This window comes from Hyalella azteca, unplaced genomic scaffold, assembly GCF_000764305.2.
Source record: "Hyalella azteca isolate HAZT.00-mixed unplaced genomic scaffold, Hazt_2.0.2 contig11104, whole genome shotgun sequence".
In the NCBI taxonomy this organism is placed as follows: domain Eukaryota; kingdom Metazoa; phylum Arthropoda; class Malacostraca; order Amphipoda; family Hyalellidae; genus Hyalella; species Hyalella azteca.
Genome location: NW_025941113.1, coordinates 127203 through 145103, shown reverse-complemented (window position 1 = coordinate 145103; position 17901 = coordinate 127203). Strand labels below are relative to the sequence as shown.

At 37.8% G+C, this 17901-nt stretch overlaps 1 protein-coding gene across 5 annotated transcripts in view; it reads left to right on the top strand.

Annotated features, from left to right (window-relative positions):
• Window positions 1–17901, top strand: part of LOC108674539 — a 180561-nt gene that overhangs the window by 140821 nt on the left and 21839 nt on the right. For all 5 annotated transcript variants that reach the window (XM_047882704.1, XM_047882707.1, XM_047882706.1 and 2 more), the window contains one exon: window positions 6519–6601. In XM_047882704.1, coding sequence (XP_047738660.1) covers window positions 6519–6601 — 83 coding nt within the window. The remainder of the gene's footprint in view (window positions 1–6518; window positions 6602–17901) is intronic.

The window sequence follows — 17901 nt, the reverse complement described above, 5'->3', positions numbered from 1 at the left end:
CGGCTCTCAGCGTCCCATTAACACCGGGGCGCTGACGTCTATAACCTCACACGCTCGTACTACGTCCGCGACAACGCTGTTATTGGATATAATATTTGGAGAGACAGCAGGGAGCTTCGTTATATAAGATTCGTAATATTTCCATCTTGTATGAAGCAAAGTAACTCTAATGTTGGTTTGTAATATTTTTTTCTTTTGAATTGTGCTCGTATCCACAGCTGTAATGATAATTTTGTCGCGCAAAGAAGGGTTATTGCGATTTAAGATCATCATTGTACACTAAAATACCAGATTCAACCCTGATCATTCACAATTTCTTGTATAAAGTACTTTATTTTTAGGTACAATTATTCATTCACGAAACAATAAAACAAATTCCTTTTTTTTTATTCCAACGGACTACACTGTATATAATAAATATTGATTTTCACGGACATTTTCGATAAGTAATTTTAAAATTGTTGCTGAATTGTGAATGGGCCTCGACAAGAGGCGTGCAGTCCATTAGTATTGTTAGGTGAGCGCGGCTCAGCGGGCCTTTCATTGGAGCGAGAGCGCCGTTGACTGCGCCATGGGCCATCTGATCAAATATCTCACCAGGGCTCAGAGGATTCAACTTTAAATTGAATCGGCACGTTTTGTTTTCACTATCGCCCGGACCTTTTATTCCCAGCTGGACTCTAATTGAAATTTCATGGGCTCTAGAGTTTTTACTGATCTTGGCGAACGAACGCATAGAGTGAGTTTCGTTATTGCAGGAATTTTAGGCGTCGAATGGTCTTGATATTTTTAAGTTATTAAAAATGCTGCATGAAACTTTTGAGAATATTGATGTCGATTGCTCAAATCGAGTGACGGCCTGATATTGATCCATGAATCATTTACTGGGGATGCGAATGAACGTGAATATGTAACATCAGATTGAAGATGCAACTATTTCAATTTCAAAGTAAGAAATTGCTTTGTTTTAAAAATTATTAAATTTCAATATATATTAGTAGTCAATATTGAGTTGTGCTAAGTATTCATATCCGTGATTGAATTTGTGGCCGGAAAGACTTGTTGAACAAAAATTCTTGGTTTAAGGGAACCTAATTTTGCTTCTGTTTTGTGGTTATAAACATTATTGATTATAACAAACGAATTATCGATGGCCGCTGATCGTTCGGTCGGAGATTCGCCCCGGTTCCCGATGGTTATTACCGACGTGTGAGGCCGTTCCCCCGTAACCTACAACGGCCGTTTCCCCGGTACAAGCTGGGCCCCAGCGGGTCCAATTATCCGGTCATCCATATTGCCCACTTCAGTCTCCACTCCTAACGTATGAGCTTATATCGCAACAATTGTTTATATTATTGACATGTTTCATTAAAAATGAAAAACAATTTTATTGGAAGTGAAAATCAAAATCTTTCAACAATTTACTAGGGACTAGAATATGGAAAAAATATTTTTCTTTGTAGTGTTACTATGCATCATAATTAGTGAATGACTTGTAACCAATAGAACGGAAAATTATATGAACATCAATAGTGATAGTTGCAAGTCGATGTATAAAATATTTAGTTATATCAATGTAAGAATTTTGGAAAGATTATTCATTCTAGAAGTAGATATTGGTAGCTGAAATCAAATGATTGTTGTTAAATAAAATGATCAAGTAAAAGTCCATTTACACTTTTAAGCGATTTATTATCGATTAATCTTGCATAGCAATAAAGAACAGTCTCATAACGTTGATAGAAAATATTATTTGATATTTATGCCATTCATTGCCGACTATTATTAAGATAACTACGTGGAAACTACTCTAGCACTGCGGTAGATATTTTTACCTAAACAGTGCACGCCTATCATTATAGTGAAACTCAACAATCGCGTAACGTTGTGGTGAAACTCGCTCAATAATTTTACTATCTCTCATTAAGATTGTTCAGTGACTTGCTAACGTGAGCGAATTCATTCAATTCGTGAGGCCAGCTTGTGGCAACAAACCAGCCTAATTTTACTACGGCTAGTCACGGTAATTGTTATTTATTTCCTCTACACGTTCCTGTCAGGGTTGTCTATTTGGATAATGTGTAATTATCGATTCATATTTTGCTTTTGTATGGGTCATCCTCACCCAGTTTGGCTGGGCAAAAAGTGAGTCAGTTCTACTTCCGCTCTCTGTTCGTGCTGCGTATAGGAAAGTATGTTACTATTAGGATAATGCGACCCACTACTTTTTCTGAGTGCTTGAATTGCATCAATGTGTTTCTCCTCCCGTCGCACTAGCATAGTCACCAACCGTTAATTTTAGAATCCCCATATCCCCTTTCCCTTGTAACGCAAAGCAAGGGGATCCCTGAGCATTGGGAGCATCGAGGTTCCTTAATTGCGTATAATTTGCCCCCCTATCCATAAGCCTTCTTTCATTTGTATGCAATAAATCATTTGTTACATAATTTTAAACAAGCCTTTGCTTCTTCATGTCCATGATCTCAAATCAATAATGATCTACTACCGTAATGTTGTTTTTTGCTTGTTCGCATTGTGTTCATTCTAAGACGACGTCTTCATAGCTTGAACCGTTGAAAATATTATAACTATCATGAATAATTAAACCTATGAAAGTGTATCAATTTAATAAATTCGTCTGTACAGATAAAATATGTCGAATTATATATTTGAAAATGTTGAATGCAAATAAAAAAGCAGCTCAAAGGTTGATTCAAGTCATTGATATTCCGAGTCTAAGGTTCTTTCAGCCGTGTGCGCTGTAGGGCCTCAATTAATTCAATCAATCTGCATAAATTGTCGTCCTGGTTCGAGCTGTTGATCATTGTGGGATTTCTTGCAGTGTGCTTGACTCTCCAATTGCTCAAAACCCTCATCATTTTCATGAAATTGGATAATAGAAAAAGAATGCATTTCTTCATGTTATAGCTTTCAATGTCCATTCATTAGATGAGAAAGAACAGAGAATTATGCCTGCTCGCCTCCAAACAACCGTTCTTCCCATGGTAATAACCTTATTTCATATTCTCCTTTCAACTTGATATGATGAAAAGTTTGTTTTCACTATTCGCTGCAAAACAAAGACGCGCCTCCGAGAAATAAGTTAGCGAGAGATTAAAGCCAAGCGCTCGCGCTCGAGCGCATTTTAATCACGGGAAGTTTTGCGCGTCATTCTTTATGGCATGGCGCAGCGCGGCTGCTTTGAAGACGCTTCGATCTTGTTAAAAAATTAGCAGGCAGCGCTCGGTCCGGGACTAAGGCTCCTACACACTAATGTCCTCTTAGCTAAGATTGAGGTGTAGGTATAGCGTCTAAAAACGCCTTATTTCTGGACGCCGTTCAGACGTAATTATGTGATTATGCGTGGGTTTTAGAAAGTTTTATTTCCTCTAAGTTGCCTTGTGGCTATTTTCTTAAGGCGGTTAATAAATATTATTCCAGGTCATCCAGAGCTTTTTAGTACACGCATTTAAAGAAAATTTGAGGATACTTCTAAATTTATTTACGTAAATTAACTTCGAATATTCGTCCAGCAACTTGAGGTGGACAGGTGTACTTATATAGAAATTTTCTCTTCCTTTTATGATGGCCGAGCGCTCTAACTTCTTGCTACGAAAACAAAACTAATAAGATTTTTGTCTTTTGAACGGCCTCCTTTTGAGGCGAAATAATTCTTGTGGAAAATCTTGTAGTCCTTCAGGTCTCCTGCGGTTATTTTCTCAGGGCGCCTTCGGACATTTCCTCCCCAGTTGTTGTTTCAAGTTTTGCTTACTTTTTAATACTGCAGACTCTGGTATTTTTTTACTCAGGCTTGTGCAAAAATTGTTTTTCTGTAGTTAAAGAATTGAACCTAATTACGTGGATCAAGACTAACGACTATATCAGGAAAACCCACACACTAACTGCTCAAACTCACCTCAACTTTACACCCCGCATCACACGCAGTTTCTTAAGTCCACACACCATTACCACACGCAGTTTCATAAGTCCACACACCATTACCACAGGCAGTTTCCTAAGTCCACACACCATTACCACACGCAGTTTCATAGACTCACAAGAAACCCATTCCAGCTGTGCATTGTGGCTAGAATAAAAGTGACGTTACTGCCGCAAACTTTTGATCCGCCGCCACCGAACTTGCGCCGACTTTTTGCTGCATCTCAAGTTAGCGAAGTTAACGCTGTCTTCGGCAAGATTTTTGTCTGTCAAACAGCGGCGTAGGCTATCTTGTGGCAGGGAAGCGCATCGAATATACTAGTCAGTATGGCTAAAAGCCGCATTTTTAGAATAATTTAATTGAATATGAATTATTTAGTATGAATTTTAATATAAAAAAAATTAGTGTCTTGTGCCATAGCTTTGTTCTATTGAGCGGTATTGGGGCAGCAGCATGCTCCTGTACTCCTATGACACGAAGCTTTATTAAATCGCCACTGGTTGATCACAAAGTACAAGTCTAATGATTACTCGTCTAATTATTAAAGTGAATTGTGGAATTATGTTGCATTCCTTAATGTGGCTGTGATTAAAGTGTAGCCACAAGGTTGTGGCGATTCTAATGGAAATGCTGTGACAGCCGCTGTAATCTGGAAAAAGCATATGTTGCTTCAAAATTAGTTTCCTGAAATATCAGTTATCAACGCAGAACACGTGTTACCAAGATGATGGTGACATTATAAATCTTTAAGTTATGTATCCTTGAAAATATTTTATTCCTGGTATTAAGTACAACATTTATCACATCTTGTCCCCAGTTTTAAATCAATCTGATGTCTTTGAAATCTGTACTTTCTTTACCATACTCGTTTCAAAAAGCATTTTTATTGCTAACTTTTGAGATGTTAAACCCAATGAACGATAGTCTTTCCTCTCCTGGCACGGCGCCGAAAGATTTAATTTTGTTCTATATGTATATTTGTATTGCAGGATATAGCCGGATGCTATATATTCCTATAATATGTTCTTCACGTAACTTATTTTTCATTTGCATGCAGTGAAATAAACATCTCATCAGAAAAGAGCACGTGGCTCTTTGAATTTGACTTTATTGACATGATTCTGTTTGGCTCGACAGCTCATTCTTCTGTTACAGTGTTTCCTCGTCACCGTCTAAGCGACTCGGGTAATCTGACCCACCGACTTCCAGTAATTCTTTGGGACCACGCAATGCGTGTCGTGAAATTCACCCAAATTATCGCCTTATCCAGGGAATTGCCGCGAGCGTTTTAATTACTGCGTAGGCAACTCGCTAATTGGTTGGGAAATTATTGGACAAGCGCGATAATAAAAGCTGGGCATGTCCTGCTAATGATGTTTGTTTTGGACCTTCCCACACTTCGCGTGTCGAACGAATGACGTCGTTAAATATTATGTGTCAGGGCTCATCGATGGAAATTTTCAAATGAATGCTGCCCATTTTTAGTTAACTTTTTCGCCTGTGTAGAACTCAGCTGTATTTCTATTAATTGCGGCTACATTGCGCATGTTAAATTTTCTTCATTATGTATTTAACATGATTTGATTTTATGATTAATCTTTGATCAGAAATTCTGCTGCTAATTTTCCCGCTACGCACAAGTGAACCATTTTTCTTCCTGCGCTACATTTCCTATAATTGCTTCGTCTCTTGCAATTTCCTATAATCTGCATGTATGGCTGTAAATAAATATTTATTAAGAGTACCTTCTCTTGCGCCGCTAGTACTGATATATTCCCAGCACCCAATTGTATTCAGTATCGAAATGTTATCCTTGTGTCTTGGCCAATATTATACCATACTTCCCTATACTTTCAAAAAAAGTTAAGAGATCTTAAGTTCATCCGCCAATTATTGACGGCCTTTCAAGCAAAATCCACCAGTCATAGACAAAAAATAGATCGTATATAGGTGCTTACGTTCACTTAGCGAGTTTTGAAAGTATGGCCCCTGTGGTCTCCTGCACCGGCTCGTGTGTATCCGCATCTCAGGTTGTCTGTTAGCTCACAAATCACCGAGTTTAGCTGCGTCAGCAATTCAGGATTTGCTCATGCAGAACTCCTGATGTCAGCGACGCTCGGGTCGCCGTTCTAGCTGATGAGTTTAGACTTGTCTGGATGCAAGCGGGTCCATATTTTTTATTATGGAGTTATAGTTCATTGCAAGGCATATGTGACAAGCGTTCTAAGACTACTATTCTGAACCTATCATATAATTACACAATTTACTAATTTTCATGCACTGGAGAAATTTATTGCGACAAGCTAATGCAGATATAATTTCTTATGTTATCATGGACCACTATAAATTATAAATTCATCTTGTTGTTAGAATAACAATTTGCGCTTTCTACCCTCGGCACGAGCGGGGTCGATAACTCGTATTGTTGATCCTAGTGATATTGAGACTGTTAATGATATCGATGATATAAAAAGTAGGCCTTCATTAACTGTACTGATCATTTCTATTTCCTTGATGCATATTTTCGTTCGCCAGCTTTGAGTATCAAAAGGATAATAATTTTTGTTGTGGCGTGCAGACGATGGCGACACGGACCAGGAAACAGACCGACTGCTGGGCCAGCAGCGAGCTGAGGACCATGGCTACGGTGCACCTGACAAGGTGAGCATTTCATGATAAGTTACACAATTACAGAAGGTGAACGATTAAAACCTGATGATGTATTACAACCATAGTTTACAACTCCTGATCTCTATTTAACGTTCACATTAAAACGGAATATTTTTCAAGTATAGTAATACCGTAAGATTAATCCAAATGTAGCAATTTGGCTATGGTTATAATTAATTTATCGCTCATTTCAATTTATTGCAGGTGAATGATATTGGAAATTGGGAATTGGGGTAACGCTGAAGTCATTTTATGTCTTTTTATTCCGTTAACAAAATGTTAGTTAACATTACCGTGGATTTTCTTCTGTTTTAAGTATAGTACCGTACGTGGGAGCTGAAATTTACCCAATGCAAAATATCGATTTCCCTTTGCATTGTCCAAATTTAAATATGAACTGTATTTATGTAACACGTTAAGGATTATGTACACAATCATTCTGATTTTCTAAAAAAAAAAACATTTTGTACCGTGTCCTCGAAGCATTTAAATGGCCATATTATTTGAAATGCGCTTCTTACTTGACTTAATGTGGCAATGTATTTCACTCTAAATAATAATCCGACCAATATCATGTGTAAATGCAGTAGTGAGCGGCGGCGTCCTACGCTATAATCCTAGCTTCACGATATTTCAATTCTGCCTAATATGCCGCACCACGAAAAACTCCTATGAAGGCCTCTGGGGAGCGCAACGAGCCTAGCTTAGTCTGCATCATTGCTCGTGATAAATTCTAATGATCGAGAGCGCCTCTTGACATGAGCGCCGCTTGACGGCAACAACTGTTAACAGAATTTACTGTTGAAGTGAGTCTATCCAGCAACTTTTTGACAACAAGGTTGTCTCGAACAAGATTGATCTTCGACATAATGTTAAGGATATTGGAGATTGGGTGAGATCAGTACAATAACGCTGAAGCTATATTATATCTTTTTATTCCGTTAACAAAATGTGGTGCATAGATAGTTCTGTTTGGCAATTAGATTGACACGGTTGCCTATTGGAATCATTGTCGGATGAAATGATTTTTTTAATATAGTGATGAAAGAATTGTCACACGACAGAATTGATCATTCTTCGGATTATCAGTTCAAATGACTCATTCTATATAGACTCAAAATCGATGTCAAACAAATCGTCCATCACGGTTTTTTTACATTAGTAAGATTGCCAGTTCTCTTGACAGCCCGGAACGAATTTCTCATGAATTGTTCTTCATGATTTCCTCGGTATATGCAATTCGTAGGAAAAAGATTTTCTGTTGACATTTCCAACCCGTTTCGCCCGTGGACAGTTTAATTTCAAGAGAAGAATCTGGGAAAGGGATTTTTCCCTGAAATATATTCTGCCATCAGAGTTTGAAGGAAGTATTTGTTGTTGACATGATTGAGTTTGTACGCTTCTGATAGAAACAAGAATTCACTTCAAATATTTATTTTGTTCATTTCTTTCGATGGAGCTTGTCGACCGTCAAATGAATGGTCGTAAAATCTTTGCTGGTTTTAACCGAATATTGACGTCTGTTGGGATTTTGATACAAATAAAACGTCTAAATTAAAGTAGGTACATAACTTGCCAGCAGCAAATATCGAGGAAAATTATAAGAGTGGAAACAAACATTCTGTCAGTGAAGAACCACTATGAGGAATCACGCAAAAATTACCGAATTGAAATGCGTGTGGTTAATTATAATTTAAATATTTGGTCAAACACGTCTCTCGCCAGTCAGATTTGTGCCAAAATAAACTCTGAGTATATCTTCCTGATCAAAATCTGGGTAACCTGGTCTCAAGATATCCGGGCATTCTGTTCTAAACAAACCCCGAGTTGCCGGTCAACAGTAAACTCTGGACAGCTACGCTCCCAACAAACTCTGAGAAGCCATTCCACTATAGACTCAGCAGCAGGTTTGCTAAGAACTTCTCGCAGCCAAGTTTCAGTCGTAGACTATAAGTGGTGTATCGTCTTTCTAGCCGTCTTCTCGAGGGTACTCATGGCATCTTCTAACTCTGTCTTCTCCGTCTTTGTATTTCATGATAATATGAATCTTGAAATTATTTCCTATGACACAATTTAGAATATTTTTCTCGACAAAATATGATTTGAAGTGAAGTTGAACTTATTTTTCCGCCGCACGCCACGCTACCTCTGTAGAAAATGCGAAATCGGCCGTGAGGAGGTAAAGAAAAGCACTCGCTCAATTCTCCCAACATTGCCGTGGCACTTCCGAAAATTTTCCTTGTGAGGAATCGCATCCTGCAGCTCGTAGTCCAGGACGAATTTTCTACTGCTTTGCATGAGCCGACGGACAAAGGAAAGATGACGATAGCTTGCAAAATTCCCGGTATGCGCTTGACGTACTCGCGCAAGTTTATTATCTGGATATGGAAATCTAGTGGCATTCCATTAATACTATCTGTCACCGCTGATTGTACTTTTGCTAAGGTTGACCAAAAGCACGATGTTTTATATAACTCTTTAATTGTAAAAACTATTTCTAACGGATTTTAGTTACACTTTACGTATTTGCTTGTAGAACTGAGCCTCGAGAAGTTACAGAAAGCACTCTCGAAACTCTAACTGCATCATGTTGTTCTTCGTTGCGTCGAAACTCGGCGTAAATAGATTTTTTATCTCGAAAACAAGCCGCTCATTGGAGGGTACAATAATTATGACCCACATGACCTAAAGGTTGGACGCCGACAAGTCATACTCTAAACTTGTACTTCAGGATTTATAGGTTCAAGCTTCATTCAGATTTATTGTATATTATGAATGGTGTTTGTAGTCTTACTCACTTTATATTCCATTATAAACTTAGTTATAGAATTGGTGATAGGAGTAATTTAATATTCAAGATTACGTATTTACAGCTCGTACTGCATTTTAACAGTTCCATAGTTTGATTCTACTCGTGCGCTAGTATCGTATTGCTATAGACTTAATTGTCAGCTTGATAACGTTCATGTTAGGTTCTTGAAACGACCAAACTTGGTCCATTACCGTGGCTTGAACTTCACTGAAGTATCGCATGTGTTCGCTTCTCTCGCGTCAGGGCATAGTTATACCGCGACGTTATTAATTATGCAAGTCTGTGTGTAGTTATATTATTGTATTAAACATCTCCCTGTGTGGTTAAAGATCTGAAGACCGGTTGGCTCAGCCATTCTAATAATTTCACAGTTCGCCCTTGCTTGCAAATTGTTTTCTAGTTCCTTGTAAATTTGTATAATTATTCGAGTTTGTAATTACGTGCCGCGGCTGCTTCGCATTTTTACACACGATTTATGTCAGCAATGCCAGGTATTGGCGATAAAGTACATTTTAAAAAAGGAGTACATCTCTGCGGAATTGTGATCTCTTTCACAGACGATTGCCTTTCACGATTGAAGAATTCAATGCAAATTAGATTTGTTCCCAATTAGTAGGATTAAATCTTCTCCAGTGAAGTCGGCCGTGCGTCGTGTGAAACTGCGACGCAATCATTGCATGTAATTTGAAACATTGTTTATTATTTTCATTGATAAATTACTATCCGTATGCGACGTTAAGCCGCTGAACTATACCAGAGGAAATAACCAAATGAAGGTGACGCATTAAACGTATTGATGTTCAAACCTGCCTCATGTTGCTGCTTCAGTGCCGTGTTCGCTGAGAATATAATGGCCGTTCCAAGTCTTCAGGTCTGATCATATCCCTGACAAAGAGTCCAGTTCATCTGTGAACGCTGCACAAATACATGCGTCTGGGGCCGTGTTCGCTCGCTAAAGATTTTCTTTTATGCCCAAGTTTTGATGGACTCTCCAGACGCGCACGTCGTGTGGTTTTTTTCTCTTGCCAAAATCCACTAAAATTTTCGTCAATTGCTCTTCAAGTTCCTGTGCGTCACATGACAAGATTTTTTTAAGTAAATATTTCTCCAGAAGCAACAATAACTTTACCAGTATACTTATATCATTAGTTTGCTTAAATCGTAAAGTTCATCGAGAATTTTAACACAACAAAAACGCTAAAAATTCATGATATTTTTATTCACTGAAAACGTTTCGGATACGAGCCCCATCATCAGTTCCAAAACATTTATAGAATAAAAGTACAATCAGCAGTGAAAATCTAAATATACACGAAAGATACTAAAAACTGTGTCCCGTTGTCAGTTTCTCCTTACATAAATTTTAATATCTTTCGCGTATATTTTCATTTGCTATGTCGCTTGTACTTGTGTTCTAGAAAATTTATATTTGTTGAACTGCAAATAGAGCTGGTCTCTGAAACGTTTTCATAAAGACATCATGGATTTAATTCGGGCTTTTTTGCTCATAAAATCCTTGTATTATTACCTGTCACTGCTTATAAATGTGTTCATTGTAGTTGAATGACGATTTATTCCAAATATGATTTTTAAATCATTCATTGTAGAGTGTAAATCAATTTTCTTTTCATTTTTGAATTCATGAACTGTTACGTAAGGACCTGTTCTTCATTATGCTAACGGTGTTGTCCTTCAGGTAGGACTTCTGACGCGTGTCTGTGCTCGTCAGAAGTCCTATGGGATTTCGCGCTCCTAGGGGGATTGTTCCTGAGCGCCCCACCGCTGAGCTCGCGGTGTCTGACTGCAGGCCTCAGTTGTGGGGTTAAGTTATTATGTAGGTAGGATTCCTTACATTGAGTTATTATGCAGGTAGGATTCCTTACATTTCCCTTTTCTGTCTCTCTCGTGCGGGCGGCCGACGCCTCGTGTAAGCGACCTCTTGTTCAAGTGTCTTCGTTTCTGTTGCTTTTCACCTGCCCCTTCGTCACTTCGTTTCTTTGAGATGCTAACGCTGCTTCTTTCGAGCCAGCTTCTGCGAGCTGGACAATTATTGAGATCTTCCGCCCCTTGTGGGTGATGATTAATTTGATATTAGAGATTATTTAGACCTTCAGCCTCGCTGGCGATGTTATCTGTTGACCTCCGGTACTAAATAGTTTGATAGCTGGAGCGCTAGCAAATCATTTTACGACGACTAACGGTGTTGTGCAATCACGTTTCAGTTAGTTATTCTCAATAATGAAGCTATTTGATATTAACAATTGAATAATATTGTAACACAACGCGTGGTTATAGATTTTACCAGTAAATAATAGTTGAATTCTGTTATATTGTTAGTCTACCGTAGTTTCAGGTGCAAGTAGCTTGTTTGAGTTGCTGGTTCCTAATCAAGCAACATACTCAGGCTGGCAATCTTGTAGCTTCGTACTCTGGACTTCAAACGAGCAATTCAAACAGACTTGAGAGGTCTGTGCCTGGTCCTATCCGAGATGTATATATACTTGTACATTTATTGTGCTCTTACCGTACATTTGTTGGGCTATTACCTTCAAACTTGTTCTGTGTGTCACGAATGCCGCATATTTTCACGTAAATAATATCTGCGAATTTTTTCTTACGACATTTCCCCTTTATCAACTTACGCCATTTTTTGTCAATGTGATTATCTGTGACGCATAGCATTAGTATAAAGTCACGTGTCTGTGTGAATCTTGCTTGAGTAACTCATTAGCCTAATCCATTCATGGCTCAATATACACGCTACTTCTGCTAACTTAATCCCCCAAGCCGGAATTGCTCCATTGGGTGCAACTGGCAAGTTTGAATTGCCGTTTCGGAATTGTAACCGAGAATTGTTTTGCCTCCAATAAGCGCACACCAAGTTTTAATTGCGCTTTCTACATTCATCGAATTCGGGACTTCGATAAACGAATTAACAAAGAAAGTAAATTTCTTTAAAATGCATGATTTCTACTTGATAAATAAATAACTTCACAGGTTTTTCATATTCATGTTTGTGGGCGTCATATTTACATAAAAAATGATTAAGCAATGCTTAGTTAATAATCCGTGAAAAAATTGCCGCTAGCTTTCCGAATGGTATTTTTAAAGCGTGCTTTTTAAAGGCATGAAACCCAATAATTTGTTCAGTATTTTATTATCCACAAAATTTGCACATGGTTCGATTTATGAATATTCATGGACGCTTCTGGTAATAAAACCTGGAGCGTGAGTGGTACGTTTCCTCCGCTCCTCTTGTAATACGATATTCAGAGGCAATATTTGTGCCTGCTTCTACAGTCCGCTTGTCCCGAACGTTTACAAAGAAATGTGCGCCTCAGCCTCCCGCTTCTCCATGAATAGCAATGAAGCCTCGCCTCATCTTCTTGTTCAGCCAGCGTCTGGCTAGCACGTCACGTCACCTTTTGCTGTAGACCGAAGCTCACTCTTCCTTTCATGCATATTTCTTCCGAATTTTTATTCGCTTTCTTCACATTATAAATAGACAAATGAAACCTAAACCCCTTCGCGTTGACTCTTAAGCATTGGTTTCTATTCTACCTCTTTCATAAATGGTTGTACGATTGCGTTTGGTACTACTCAATGATATTATTTTAATTTATCGATGTCTGTGAACAAGTGGAGCGATCGCCTGATGCTGATACCGCTTCAACAAAATTACGCACTAGTTTCGTTAATATTTATTCTTATATTGTCTTGGAATGCTTCGTGGTGGTACCGTTCTTTTTAGCTTTTGTATTCCTGCAGAAAAAAGGGGCGTAGTGTGTCTTTGTGTTGATTTTAGGCATTCACTTTATCAATATTATTCCTGCATTAGACTCGAATAGTACACCTTTTCCATAGATTATTCGATCTTCTGACCGCTATTTAGGCACCTGTGTTTTTATTCATTCCCCATAAATGGCAAATAACAGTAAACTTATGGCACATCCTTCTCATTATTATCGTTGCTCGTAGCAAAACTTATCTCATTTGCAGAGCTTAGATGTTGAACAACAAAGGTCTAAGTTCGTGTGCTTTTATCAAGTTTTTACTTTGCTTAGCTCAGTGTACGCTGATTATGTAATGGGGAGCGTATCTGCGGCGGTGTGCGTATCTCACTTTAACCCGTACTTGTCTAATTAGCCTCGCATCTTGCTAGGTAATAAGGAGAGAAAGTAGCTTCATTTTAGGGGTTTCTTTTCACAACCTCGGATGCGTGTGTGTTGAAGCATTTTCCCCCATATCATTTGCCCGTGCTATGATACACATATCTTCTTTTGCATTTAGTGTCATATTTATTTTGTTTTTATGAGATGACAGTGGCTGATTAGAGGTAACTCTTTACTTTATAACTGTATCGGAAATAAAATAAACTTAATTTTATCATCGCTAAAATTTAACATCAAAGTTTTTCATGACTCCATGTCTAAATGTATTTATTAAGAATTAGGTTGAATGTAAGCGACGAAATACGAAATTATTCGTACACCCCTTTCTTTTCAATATTTTCTTGAATAACTCGAAAATTATTGCAGAAGCCTAAGATTAGGCTGACAGTATGTAATAGGAAAAATAACACTACATTTTCAGAACAAATGTAATTTCAAAACGTTTTTAACATACAAAAATTCTCCTTCTCCAACACCTTAATTCAGACACACAGATATCATATATTAGATCGCACAGATATAAAACACTAGCATTATACTAAATGTTAGCTGGACTAAATTACACTCGCGATTTACAATAGATTTATTTAGCACTTTGTCCGTCAAAATATCCCTTTTCACCGTCTTGTTAGAGACGCGTCTGTGATTCTCATGATGTGCCCATGCATATAAATATAACTTTTAAATTACAGTGTTCTCTCACTGATATTCGAAAGCAAGTTTAAATTTAGTTTGGTAAAAAAGGAAACTTTCGTTGCGTATCAATATTTGAACCCAGAAAAGCTATAGAAAAATGGTTGCAGCGTGTGAGGGTCCGGGCTGTCCGTGTTCCAGCTTTGAAGTCTTTGAAGGGACGCAAACTGTCTGAGAATTTTGACCAGTACGCCTTGCCTGCCCCGCTCACTCCTATGTTTCTAACCCAAATTTCTATTCCTATTCGTGAATTTTTGTCAAGGTTTTGTATTTATATTTTTCATGATTTTGTCTTAACACTAGAAGAGCATCGTTCGCTAACAAGTTTAGTGTTCAATGTCACCTAATGCTACAGTCATATTAAAGAATCTAATTTGTTTGATTTTTTTCTGGACTTACAGCTCCTGCCATAAGTTTTGACGTTGTGAGAATTCATCCGTTTGACTTCTTATGACAATGCCAGATGATAATCTTAATTATATACATTAATTATCTTTTTGCTTATTCCCAAATGAGATGACTGTTGAAATATCGTAGTGCGCCTTTCAGAGATCATCTTTGCTTTTAAAGATCATTTGCTTTTAGAAATTCTTACCGTTTCAACGGTATTTACTAGTACGACATTCCAGCATTATAGTATCCGACATCGTTCATTCATGTTAATTGCAATCAACCAATAAGGCCTGCTACATCAGGTGCTGAAAAACTGTTGCCTATTTAATAGTTCTATGGTAAGACACAAGAAAAGATTGTAATAAATGTGGAATAGGGACTTGAACTTATCTGGCTTTTTATAAAATTCCAGCCCGAATTAACCATTGCCTTAATTATTGCGGTGAGGGGACGCATTATTATTAGTGTGTTTATGAGCAGCAAATGAAGAGTATATAACTCGAAGATCGGCTGTGCTCAGTGCGTGATAGGGGATGGCGAGTTGGGATTATAGATCGCGCGTGTATTAAAGCCTTGCAGGAACATATTTCCTCGCACTCGAAACACATGCGAACATACAATTTGTGTTGATACAATTAATACTCGCAAGTCGCACGTACACTGTAACACCTGTTCACAAAATACGTGCACCAAACGTACGAGCGAACAGATCTCACTTGGGCCAGGCTGAAGCCAGCTGCGTCAACAGCTGTGACGCTGCTGCCATCTATTCAGAAATTTTTTGGCATTTGTGTGTTACTCATGAAATTACTGTGTATTGTACAGATTATACCAAGAGATATTGTTGAGCCATCTTTTCCAGTCTCTTAAGGGACGCATTGTGAGTTCCTATTTAATAAATTAAAATAACTTTCCACAATAAGTTCTCCTATTAATTCCACTATGTACATAAGAATATATTCTTCCACGTTTGGTATGCGTATCTCATGTCTTATCTTAATTCTGGCATTTTCCTTTTAAATCCTTTTAAATTTGAGTTTGTCTCAAATAAAAAGTTTTCATCTAAAGAAATTGAACACACTTGCCTAAGTAACTCTGGATTGTGAGCGGCACTGACAACAGTGACAAGGCAGTTGCCACTTGCATGTTGGTGCGGGTGCTCACGCGCCGCTCGCCATGTTCGTGACAGTGTTCCTAAGCGTGCTCGTGCTGCTGCTCCTCACGAGCACTACGCTCGTTTTGGATCAGTTCTTCGTGTGTGGAATTCCTGCTTCGCAAGTAGACTAAAATTTTACCGCCGAAACGCAGATGTTGATCGGAATTGACGTGACTTTTAAGTGGATCGATCAGTCGATTAGTTGCGTTTTTAGAACGTACGGTATTGGAATGAAGTGAATGAAATTTGGAAGTGTTAAATTTTGGTCCCTTACACGATGAATTAGACTCAAGCATGAGCTTAAAAATATTCCATGCGTTTCTCATATACAAACAGATGTCGATGATATTCAGCCCCGATAAAGGCTTAATTATTAAACAAGATATCGCAGATAAAACCGATATCTCGGTGTTTTTGATCGTACTCTTCCTTATCGATGTTCACTGCTCAGAACACTTGAGTGCTACGAGCAAAAACTCTTAACTTGGTCTCTGAGTGAAACATGAACCTTATCATTATCTTTATTTACCTGGGAGATAAGAACGAAATAATTGTTTACATCCAAGTAAAAAAGAAGACAGCATTTGTTGTCTGCAACACTAACTGAACTTTGTGCTATCATGCCGTCTGTGGTGAGTCATATTAATTAATTCACTGCTGAAAATATCCTCGGGCTTTTTCTTTAACGTGAGGTATCGTGTGCGCCATCAATAATATATAGGAATCAGTGAATATCCCTCCGTTTATAACCTAAAACAAATGTCAAATGTCGATCACGATAAAAAAATTATTCAGTTGCTTGCGATCAAAACTTTTTTATATGGATGCATTCTGAAGCTTCTTGACTTATTGATCATAATAATTCTTAATTACCGCCCCTCCCGTGTGTGTGGACGTGTGCTAATCTTCTGTAAAACTTTCTTATTGAGGGATGAAAGTGTAATTATCAATATGTAAATAAGAGTGCTGTTGAACAAACATTTATTGTACTTGCGAAATGATATTCATTATGTTATTTTAAACATGTTGTTAGTTCCTCATTCATGACAAGAGACGCGCGTATCACGTACGGAGGGAGCTGCGGGCATGAGTTATCCAAGACGCCATCAGCTTACGACGAGACACACAACAGCCCGCATGTTCTCTTGAGACTATTTGTTTCTGTTCATACTTGCGTGCGTGATCTGAATAATTGGTCGAATTAGATTCATATTTTCTCTATTTATATTTTTAATACTTGCATTCCTATTTCTTCGTCATCAAACCATTTTCATGCCAATGCATGAAACCTTGCTCATGTCATTGCCAGATGAGCTACAGTAAAATTAGGTGAACTTTCAGATGCACTGTAGGGCTTTTAATCCTCCAAAAGTCCTTCAATCACAAAGAAACTCGGCGGAAGAATATGTATGATCATTTAAGTTTGACATTTTAGCTTCAAAGAAAGAAGTCACGGCGCTGCGGATGCTCTTTTGATTATATTACGTTGAAGCTCGAAATTTCCCCATCTATAATATTGAAAAAAAATATTTTTGTCCTATAATAGTCGCTTCGCTGTTGTATTTTTATTCTTTGGTTTCATTTCTGTTGTATTTTCAATTCTAATTTGCCTCTTTAAAAGCAACGTTGAAACCGATGACTCCTGCTTCATTTCAGAAATGTTACCCTTGTAGTTGAAATGATGTTCTTGTGCCTCATAATAACGTATTGTTCTGACATTGCGGTGTTTAGAAAACGAAAATTATTATTGTTTATTGTTCCAGTTTCACTCTTCAAAATTCGCCCATTCGCTTTTTTCACTTATTTTTCAACAATCGTCATTCTATTCCAGTACCATTTATAATATGCTGTTGCGCATGGTAAATAAATACATCTACATTCTGTAACACATTGTACAAACTCGTTAATTTCTTGGCTTTAAATAGCGTTTTGTTCATGAAATTTTTCTAAAAAGTCACCGGTTACCTCTCGACGGCCTTTTATTTTCATTCGAACTGTTCGTATAAAACGAAAGTCCGTCTTGCCATTTCAATATTTACTTTAAACATCAACTTTGGGAAGCACT